Below are 10983 nucleotides of genomic sequence, written 5' to 3' on the forward strand. Positions count from 1 at the left end.
ACCTGCCCCCTTTGTGGGCATCTCACCCCTACCCCCACAGCAGGATGGCACAGCACCCATCCTGGAAGGGCGGCAGATCACAGGCACCAATGGAAAGTGGAGCATTAGTGCCCCAGAGAGTCCGTGCCCCTCACTGCAAAGTGATTTGCAAAGTGCATGGCTCAGATCGGATGCCAATCCCGGACTCTGAGCTGTCTGCATTTGACACTGTGCCACTATTAACAGACACCAGAGTCCCTCAGGGAGAACTGGTGGCAACTCGGAGAAAGTGCAGATAAATGCACTCCCCAGGAATAGCTGTTCAAAGCGTTCCTGGGAGGAAAGGAGGGAGCACCTGGGAAGGAAAGCCAGGTCCGCCTTCTGGGGGTGCTGACAAGCTGGGGATGTGGGCGGAGAGATTTCCCTGCTGTACTCTGAGCAGGATCTATTGAATACACAGCTCCTTGGCCCACCCCAGACAAGCTCAAGCTGGCTCCTTGGGCGTGGGCCCTGGAGCCTCCACTGTTAACGGGCTCCTAGGGGATGCTGAAGCGCCCTGCAGTTCCAAAAGAGCCAGGCTTCCTGGACCCGGCCATCAGTCACCTAGCATGCACACATCACTCACTCACCTGCCTGCTCCTCAGTCCCTCAGCAAATACTTAGGGCAATCAAGAGAGGGTGACTAGAATGGAGGTTCGTTCCTGCTTTCAGGAGCAGATGGTTTGGACAGATCAAAAACGCTGGCTACGCTGCATGATACACTTCCATAAAGGGTTCAGAGGAGAGACTTGCTTCCTAAAGTTGTCCCAGCAGGGGTGATTTGGGTTTAGGGGCCAGGTGGCAGGGACGAAGGGTGTCAGAGGCAAGGGAACAGGTACATGGAGGTCCAGAGGCTCATGGAACACATGGACAGGGGCAGGGAGGGAGAAACAGAGACAGACAAGACCATGCCTTCCTGGAAGGGCCTCTGGTCTAAGCAGGCAGAGAATGCCAAGGCTCAGGGGGACTAAGGCAGGGCGAGCGACTCTTGGCGGCTGGAGGAACCAAAGAATGCTTCCTGGAAGTGGCTCATAATATTACCTAGATGGATGCAGAGGATCTGTACTCTTCCAAGTGAGAAAGTGGGTAGGCATAGCCAATGATTACTTCAGATTCCAAAGAGTCAGGGAGTGGGGTACACAGAGAAGCCTGTGCATGCATGACCTCCTCCCATCCCCAAATAATAATTAGAGACATATCTGGCCCTGCTCCACGGTGATGTCTGTGCCATGAGGCCGACCACCTATCCACCTTCCACACAATGACAATGTAAGCATCCCTCCCTACTTCTGCCACAGGGAGGCCTCGAAGAATGGATCCCTAACTCTGAGCCAGGCACCGCCCACAAGTAGCAGCGGTACCACATTCACTGAGTGCTTTCTGTACCAGGCCTGGTGCTCAGGGTTCCACTTGCAGTGACTCATCTAACCCTCAGAATGCCCACCCCTATACAGTTAACATGATGCCCATTTTACAGGCCAAGAATCCCCAGCATGGAGGTCCGGTGATTTGCCCAAGGGTAAGGATGTGAATCAGGCAGTGTAGCTCCAAAACTAGAGCCCTACACACTGTCCCCCAGAGTCTCAATCTAGGGGGACTGGGAAGTCACTTTGCCAATGGGGCTTCAGCAGGGTAGGATGAAGGCTCCTCTTCAAGGTCACCAAGTGACCTTGTGGGCTCATTCTCTGCCACCGAGGAAGTTCAGTCTAAGAGCTATGGTCTCTCCCCTCTGCACAGATCTCGGGGTGGAGGGGCGGCATGGAAAGCAGGGCCTTTGATTGGTCTCAGCTCTGGGTCAGAGACTCATGGGCTCAAATACCAGTTCAGCAACCACAGGCTGTGCATCCTTGGACAAATATCTGCACCTCTGTGAGCCTCCATGCCTTCACTGGTTCCCACCTGTTTATAACTGTGAGTACTTAACAAGATGCACAGGTAAAGGGTTTATTAGTCCAACATCTAGCAGAATAAGTGCTAAACAGCTAAACAAACAGTAGCTGCTGTTAATCACTATCATTAACATTATTATCTTCATTATCATCCACATCATCACCATGTTGTCAGTGTCATTTCATACTGTGGTTTCTACCATCTGAAGACAATTTAGCATCTGAAGCTCAGAATTCTCTCAGAACCCAAGGGAAGGAAAAAATGGGCCTGCTTTCCCCCTTCTCTCTACTATCTATACTCAGCAGAGGGCAGCAAATAGGAACCATCCAAAGATAAGAGAGAGGAGAGAGACACATGGAGAGAAAGCTACACAGTCATAAATACACACCCACCCATCACAGCAAACGGAATTGTTTAGCTTCCTCTAGCTTTCAAAGTATGAACACTCCGCCTCCTCCAGCTAAGAAGGGCCAGGCAGAAAAAAAAGTGGGAGCTGAAGAGACAGAAGTTCTTTTTCAGCTTGAGAGAAATTTTCAATGAACTGCCTTTTAATGGGGGGCAGGGGGATGAGGGAGAGGGACAGCTCTGTGAGGGGAAAGGCAGGCGGCTGCAGAACTCATAAGATTAAATAAAGGCAGCTTTTAACTGCTCCTCGTCTTAACCCTCTACTTACATTAGCTGGAAGCATTTGTGCCCGAGCTTTTCCAGGAGGATACTGAGACCCACAGAAGGAAAGTCTCAGCCAGGGGTGGCAGGGCTGGGATGAGAACAGGGACCTCCAGACTGCAGGTTCAGTAACCAGAACTGAGTCCAAGATGGCAAAGAGGTTCTGCCTTGAGGCCCAAATCTGATGCCCCAGTAGTGACTGCCTGGGACACTGTGTCAGCAGGATTCTGGAGTTGACAATTGTTGGCTTCATCCCTAGATTTTATTTCCCCTCCTCCCCATAAGAGCATCCAAGTTATTGTCCCCAGAAACTGCTCCTCCTGTGATTGGAGTGGCCTGGCCCCACCCCTAGCTCCAGAGTGGGTTAGGTCCATCAGCATAGCCCTTCCTCCTGACAAGTGTGCATGGTTACATCCAAATTGGGCCAATAACACCTAAGGAGTCTTGCTAGAATATACAGGAAACAAGTTTCTACTCTCATATAAAGAAGCTACCAGAAGAGACAGAATCTCTCTTCTAGGATCTGGGTGTGGACATGAGGTCAGATAGAGCTGCAACCATTTCTTTGCTACCATAGGGGCTCAGTCTAGAATGTGAACCTCTAGATCACACCACACCTGAAGTCCACTGCAATGACAGGAATTAATATATCCCAGTAAGTGGTGCTAGTGGTAAAGAACCCACCCGCCTGCCAATGCAGGAGACACTGGAGACACGGGTTCCATCCCTGGGTCGGAAAGATCCCCTGGAGGAGGAAATGGCAACTCACTCCAGTATTCCTGCCTGGAGAATTCCATGGACAGAGGAGCCTGGCAGGCTACAGTCCACGGGGTTGCAAAGAGTTGAACACGACTGAGTACAAGCAGTATAGGTCCTTACTCGGCTCAGCCCACGTGACTTAATTCATTGTTAACTTCAACTGACAGAACCAGACACAGCTCTTGAACACAGACTGGCTCTGTCTACCACAGGAACACTAACAGTGCCACATGCTATGCATCCTTTTAACTCCTCTGTTGCCCTGCTGGATCCCACTGCCACCTTCAAATTTAATATATTTCACTTCCTTTAAAACTGTAAAAATTCGAGAGGAAAATTTACAAAAATAGATCTGCAAAACAACAACAACAACAACAAAACACTTAGAACCCAGTAAGTTCCAGCAGATAATCGGTCTCAATAAGTACTGGCCTCCAAAACTGAGACTGATAATCTTGGCTCAAGAGGCATATAATCGTAGAGAAGGATCAAGTATTAAGAAAAAAATTTTTCCTTGTCAAGGGGAAAAATAAGCGTGGTGAACTAGAGAAGAACTCGGAGAAGAACTGGGCTCTGTCTGCATCCCTCCCTCTCGCAACTGACAGCCCCTCTCCCAGGCCTCAGTTTCCATACCTACAATAGGCGGGGCTTAGACTAGATAACTTCTGTAGCACCCTTCCTGCTCTGACATGCATAGATCATTTAGCAAACACGTTCTGACTGTTTTCCAAGTGCCAAGGCTTTAGCTATGTGTGAGAAGAGGATGTGGTTTCTACTCTTAAGACATTTCTGGGAGGGAAGGTCATGAAGCACTCCTTAGCCACAGCAACTCAGGGACGTATAGGCTGCCTCTTTCCCTGGGCATGAGGACAGAGGTTCTCTGTGAAGCAGGAAGGACTCCTGGGGGCATCGGCTCTTCCCTTGCTGACTCTGACACGTATATGGCCTGTGTGTGTGTGTGTGTGTTCAGTCATGTCCGACTCATTGTAACTCCATGGACTGTAGCCTGCCAGGCTCTTCCATCTGTGGAATTTTCCAGGCAAGAATACTGGAGTGGGTTGCCATTTCCTCCTCCAGGGGATCTTCCTGACCCAGGGATCAAATCCGAGTCTTCTGCATCTCCCACATTGGCAGGCAGATTCTGTACCACTGCTCCACCTGGGAAGCCCCATATATGGCATACAGATATATGCAAAATTCAGAGCCCACTGCAAACACCCTCATGAGCATTCAGCTGCCATGGGACATACTACTGGCTGCCAAGTTTGCCTCAGGGCATTTTTTCAGTGATGAGATCCTGATGCCATCTCTGTGTAAGAGCTGACCGTGGACAAGGTACGATTAGCAAGCAAGATGGTTATCCTTTAAATTGGCCTCTGCTTTTTCATTCCTGATTTCATTAGTTGTTATCATGTCACTGAAGCCAACAGATTAAAGGTTGAACACAGTCTGAGAGAAGGCATTAGAGTATGAACATATCCCTAAAGCAGTGGTCTCATCACAAGTTAGATACAGTGGCCTATTTAAACATGCTTCTACTAACCAGGTCTTTCCAATACAAGCTTACAAACAAACTCACAGAATCCCAGGAGGCTGGGGTTGGGAAAGACCTAACAAAGTATCTATCCTCTCCATTGCAGATGAGATTCAACATGCCATTAACTCCACTTAAGTTGCAGCATTTAGAAACAGTTGAGGCAAAGTCTGGGCTTTGAGGAAAAGAGACTAATTAGCAATGTCTGCCCTGGCCAGGGAAGGGGAAATGCTCTTCTGACACACATTTACCTTTCCCCTTCTGAACCTAAGCCCTCACTTCACAGATGGAGAATCTAAGGCCCAGAGAGGTTAAACCACTTTCCTGAGATCACACAGTGAGTTTAGGGCAAGAGAGTGAAGTAAAACCCAGGCCTCTGTTCCCAGACCTTCCTCCGCTGGACTCCTTGGGAACCTGCAAACCTAGGATGATAAACGAATACAGGAAGTCAGATTTGCTCAGGTAAATCAACAACCCTTCCCCAGCAGCATCAGATTTCAGCTGGGCAAGCAGACTGAGAAGGGATTAGCAATCTAAAGGATCCCAGCCCCTCTGTGGAAGATAAATCATTCCCTGGTGACCTTTCTAGGGGGTGCCACAAGGAAGCCAAAAAAAGGGGTGGGGGGAGGAGGGAAGTTTTGATTTCTGGATGTTCTAAGAATAAAGTTCAGCTCTGACACAATAAAGAAAAACTCTTGATATTTGAAAATTAAAGTCATTGGTATTCCATTATCCCACCTTCTTATCCCATTGGTATTCCATTATCCCAACTTCTACTGCAAGCTGCTATTATCCAATGAAGTCATTTTCATAAGAGATTAAGGCTCAGAAATGGGGAGGGACTGCATCATATTTCTTTAACATGGGTTTTTAATAGCCAGCTCCCAAGCCTGGAATGTGAAACAGACCAGACAATTACACCCAGATGTTACACAGATTGGGACTAGGAAGGAGAGGCACCCCCCAAATTAAAATGAAGATGGCTTCAAGACTGGCTTTTCTTGTTTGGTTTTGCAACTTTCCAAGAAGCCAGCTGTCCGACCAAAGGAATGCTCAAATCCTTGAAGCATTCTGTGTCCTTTACAAATTAGCTGCCCTACCCGGCTCCAGTGGTACACCCAGCATAATCAAGTATGAATTACATAGACTTAAAGTTCTAGCAGATGATAAACCCTCTGAGTTCAAAATCCTGTATTCTTTAATCCAGTGGAGAAATCAAAGAGTTAAACGACTAAAACAGTGGGTATGTTACTATCAGAGAAACTTCCCCCAAACCCGCAAGGAATAGTTTTCATTCGGGTAAAGTCCGTTGTCTGACTTCCCTCCAGAGCCTCTGTAGTTATTTCTACTCGAAAGATCAGTGAGGTGCTCTGGGATGAGTCTCAGCAATTATAAGAGTGACAAGCTGAGCTCAGAACTGGTCAGCTCTGTTGAAAGAAGCTGTGTGTGCTCCAGATGCCAGATTCCCCAGATAGCAGCCTGACGTGGTCTGTGCAGGTTCCAGCCCTCTGGGATGTGAGACGGAACCCCAGTGCTCTGAGAAGTCAGCCTCCTCTCTCAAGGCCAGCTGACATTCAGAGGGGCTGGGGGCCAGGCCGAGCACTGTGCATCTGCAGGAGAGTGAAACACAAAAGGGGCTGTGTGGAAACTTGGCAGAGTGCTCCTGAAAGGCAGCAGACGAATGCCAAATCCTATAGCACCTAGAAGAGCTGGTCGTTCGGGAAACAGCTCCATTCTGCTGCTCCCAAGAGACACTATATTTTCTCTAAAGCAAAGATCATCAGTTGCAATCCCCTACCATCACCACCAAATCCCTTTTCCACTTCTGGTTCCTCTCCCCCTTCATGATATTCTAAAGCAAAAGAAACGAACAAGAACTAGACCTTCCTAGATAAGCCTTTCTGTCCATTTCAGTTACGGGCTCCAAGCAGCGCCCAGCTGTTGCTCCCCTCTCTCTGCCCCAAAGGCTGCCTTACTCCATCAATCCCCTCTTGTGCAAGAGAGTAATTTACTTTGAAAGCTCAGGCCAAACCGGCAGTTAACCTTGACCTTCTCTCTACACATCTGGGTCTATAGAAAATGAAAATCAGGACGTCTCTGGCATCCACAGCAGATGAAATACGAGGGCTTTCTCCGGGCAGAGGCAGAATGTCAGGAGCTATTTTAGAACTGGTTACAGCTATTCCAAAGGAGAGTTTGCACTTGGGCAGGACAATGCCCCCTTGATCTGGGGCTGTGTCCAGGATGGAGCCCTCACAGCTAGGGATGCTACAAAGGGCTCCTGCCTCAGGAAAGGAAAACAGAAGTGGTTGCTGTACTCCACACTGACTCCCTGATGGTATCACAGAGAACTGGACCAGAGACCACATTTCACAGATGGAGAAAGGGGAGCTCAGGGAGGGAGATGCGAGGTGATCAAGGATACACACAACAAGTTTATAGTAAAGCTGAGGACAGAACCCTGACCTCCTGCCCCTGATGCTGCTCCACGATGGGAACAGATTTCATGCAGGAAAAACCCATATGGATACAGAATTTAAGAGAGATGGGTCTAAGTCAGTTGTCAGGGTTTGAACTGGGGGTTTAGGAAGGGAGTTGGGACTTTGGCTTCCAAACAGGAAGATCTCCCAGAAGGAGTAACCAGGTTCTCCAGGATGGTTTGCAACAATTACCAAAACAACAGGCTGTCCTCAAATTGGTCAGCCCTGTCATAAAGAGCCCTCTGTACATAAGACAGCAAGCAGCCTGAGCCTGGGAAGATAACGGCAACCATCCAAAGTCAGTCTCTTCCCCTGTCTGCCGACCAAGTTCAACCCTGATGCAAAATTATCTACCTGCCATGAGACAAAACAAATCCCACAAGAAAAACTTAAATGTCCCACTGTGTGAAACAGTTCATGCATATATATCCTGACTGGCACCTACTGAGCCAGGAGCTGGGAGAGTAGGAGTGATGTGACAGAGTTTTTGCTATCAGTCTATATGTACTCATCTCTCTCTCTCACACACATACATATATAAATGAGTTCAGAGGAGGCAAAAATAATTAAAATCGCAGTCCTGGCTACAAAAAAACACCACACCTAATCAGCCTGGACAAGTTCAGAAGAGGTCACAGGTAGTATTCTGAGAAGGGACAGAAAGCATCTGATATTCCATGCTCAGGGCCCTGGGCACAAATAGCCTCTGAGGAATTTGGGCGGGGGGGTCTTCCCACCACAGCTCCCACTTCTGGACTCCCAGAAAGTCAAAGGCACCTGGTCCCTCAAAGAGCAGGAGCTCAAACACCCCCATTCTCCAGGGCTTAAAGCTCCAAGGAGAGCATGATCTTTGCATCTTCCAAGGAATCCACCGGATCTGGGAAAGAAAGAAGGCTGGGAGGGTGAATACTGTGGACAGGAAGGAGGTCCAGAGGTCTCTTTGGGCAAATGAGTAAAAAAGAAAGGGGCCGACCTGAGTAGGAAACACTTGGATCAGCAGGTGGGGGGCGGGGAGCAGAAAAGACCTAGACACCAAATAGAAGGACCGGCACCTCCAGAAGAAGGTGCCATCCTGGGATACGGGGATGCAAACAGGATCTTCCAAAAGGGAGAGATGCTGGAAGAGGTGAGAAACACAACAGAGGATGGAACAGGAAAGAGGATGGTAACCTATGGGCATCAGAAGCCCTGGTGTGTAGTTCTGGTTCGGTTTCTGAATAGCGGGGACAATCCCTGCCCTTCTCTGAGCCTCAATTTTCCCATCTAAAACAATGGGAAGAACAGAGGCGTCTCCGGCGCTGACTCTGAGGAGACAGCGGACGGCGAAGGAAGGAACCAACCGAAGGCTAGAAGAAAAATCCTGGAGAGCGTGTTCCCAACTCCATGGCAACTGGGGACTCACCTGTCCGGCGGCCGCGGCCGCCGCTGCTCCGGATCCTCCCGGGGTGCCGTCGGGCTGCCGCTCGCGGTACAGCGCCCAGAGCCCCACGTTGGGCAGAAGGACCAGGGCCGCCAGGACCAGCGCCACCGCCTGCAGAAGCCGCTTCTCCTTCCGCCTCATCGGGGCCGGTCAGCCCCGCCGCGCCCCGCCGGCCCCGCCGCGCCGCCCCCAGTTCCGCGCGTCCGCCCGTCCGCCCGGCGGCGGCAGCAGCTCCGCGAAGAGAAGCGGCCGCGGCGCCGGCCCCGCTCCAACTCCGCGGCACTTCCGCCGCTCGCCGGCCGGGGAGCCGGGCTCCGCCACAGCGCCGCCGCCGCGGGGTGGGGGTGCTCCGCCGACGCAGCAGCCCGCAAGCCCCGCCGAGCTCCGTGTCCCGCCTCGGCCTCTTCAGTGTCTGCTGCCGAAAGCCGTGAGCCCCGGGCCGCGGCTTCTCGATGCTCTTTCCGCTCCGCCCGGCTGCGAGGGGCCCAGGGCGGCCCGCTCCCCCCTCTCGGACCGCGATGGTGCGGCCCGCTCCTCAGCTGCTCCCCCGCCCGCGGGAGCTTTGCAAAAGTCCCGGAGTTGGCGAGTTGGGCGCTAACTGGTGCGCGCTGTGGGACGCGCTCCCGGGCACCCCCAAAGTCCAGCCCGGCCACCTCGGCTCCGGACTCCAGCCAAGAGTTTTCGGGCTCCCCGGGGGATATGCAAATGGTACTGGAGTCCGGACACTTCACTCCTGGGAGGAGGGCTGTGGCGTCCCACCGCGAGGCTCGGCCCGGAGGACCTGCGGACTTCTTTTGCCTCCGGGGCCTTGGTATTCCCAGGCGGGAAATGGGGCCGCCGCTGCGCTGCCCGCGCATGGTTCTGTGCACCCTGGTTTTCTTCCCCCCGGTTCCCGGCGGTAGGTGTGAACGCCGTCTGTAGACTGGGGAGTGCAGCCTCACCCACCCCGCCACCTGTCTGTGGCCCCTGCACACCGGCGGGGAGGTGATCGCAGCGTCGCTGCAGGACCTCTCCTCACGCGAGATCAGCCTCCTTGGACTTAGAATGCCCTCCAGTCGCACTCTGGGCTGTCAGCTCACCCGAGCGAGCCCTTTCTCCAAACCTCTTGTGGGTTCCTACCTCCTGTTCAGCTCCTTGGCAAGCTGTACCAGGCACGGGGATGAAATGAAAACAGATTCTCTAGCCCTGACGTCTGGGGGCTAAAACATTAAACACGCAATTTCATTAGATGAACGAATGTGCCCATAGCTGTGGTGAGGGCTCTGAGGAAGTCGGGCCGCCTCGGCGCTGCAGCCGGCCGGCCGAGGAGCGGGACTCCGACGGTGATGCCTGTGGCTCCTACAGTGCTCTTCGTTTATTAATAAATTGCTTCCTCTCTGATGCCCAGGGACAACGCGCCCTCTTGGTTGCCTTCCTCCCCGCCCTCCCCGCCCCGCGCCCCGACATCCCCCGCCTCCCCGTACGTGCGTTCTCTTGATCCTCTGGGTCTCCAGCCCAGTCGCAGACCCTTGTGCCTAGCTAGTTGCTAGCAACGCCCCTTCCGTCGCCCCGGCCTTGGACCGGCGTCCTGAAGATTCCTGCCTCGCAGTTCTTCCAGCTCCAGGCTGGGCAATGGGGATTCAGTTTTCTGCAATCATAGTTCAGATCCTGACACCTGCTAGGAAACCTTCAAAACTCCCATCACTTAGGCTCTAGAGCCCACATCCCTCTCTGAACTGCTGCTGCTGCTGCTAAGTCACTTCAGTCGTGTCCGACTCTGTGCGACCCCATAGATGATGGCAGCCCACCAGGCTTCCCCGTCCCTGGGATTCTCCAGGCAAGAAAACTGGAGTGGGTTGCCATTTCCTTCTCCAATGCATGAAAATGAAAAGTGAAAGTGAAGTCGCTCGGTCGTGTCCAACTCTTAGCGACCCCATGGACTGCAGCCTACCAGGCTCCTCTGTCCATGGGATTTTCCAGGCAAGTATACTGGAGTGGGTTGCCATTGCCTTCTCCTCTGAACTGCTAGAGCTCATCAAACATTCTCTCCTCTCTGTCCTGCCCTGCTGGCTGCTGGCTGTTTTCCTTCATGTGATGTGGACCACACAGTTCCTTCCACTCAGAAAGCCTGCTCCTCTTCTCCATCTATATGGGTGGAAACCTTGTCCCTCCTTCTATGTCTAGTTGAACAGTCACCTCCTCCATGAAGTCCTCCAAAACGGCTCCTCAGGGGGATG

General features: G+C 51.9%; 1 protein-coding gene across 1 annotated transcript in view; it reads right to left on the minus strand.

Annotated features, from left to right (window-relative positions):
• Positions 1 to 8916, minus strand: part of GALNT10 (polypeptide N-acetylgalactosaminyltransferase 10) — a 215832-nt gene extending 206916 nt beyond the window's left edge. Inside the window, exon 1 of the mRNA XM_043464892.1 lies at positions 8750 to 8916. Within this exon, the coding sequence (XP_043320827.1) occupies positions 8750 to 8908 (159 nt within the window). The 5' untranslated portion in view covers positions 8909 to 8916. The remainder of the gene's footprint in view (positions 1 to 8749) is intronic.
• Between the last annotated feature and the right edge of the window lie 2067 nt (positions 8917 to 10983).

Source organism: Cervus canadensis, chromosome 4 (assembly GCF_019320065.1).
Source record: "Cervus canadensis isolate Bull #8, Minnesota chromosome 4, ASM1932006v1, whole genome shotgun sequence".
NCBI lineage: Eukaryota > Metazoa > Chordata > Mammalia > Artiodactyla > Cervidae > Cervus > Cervus canadensis.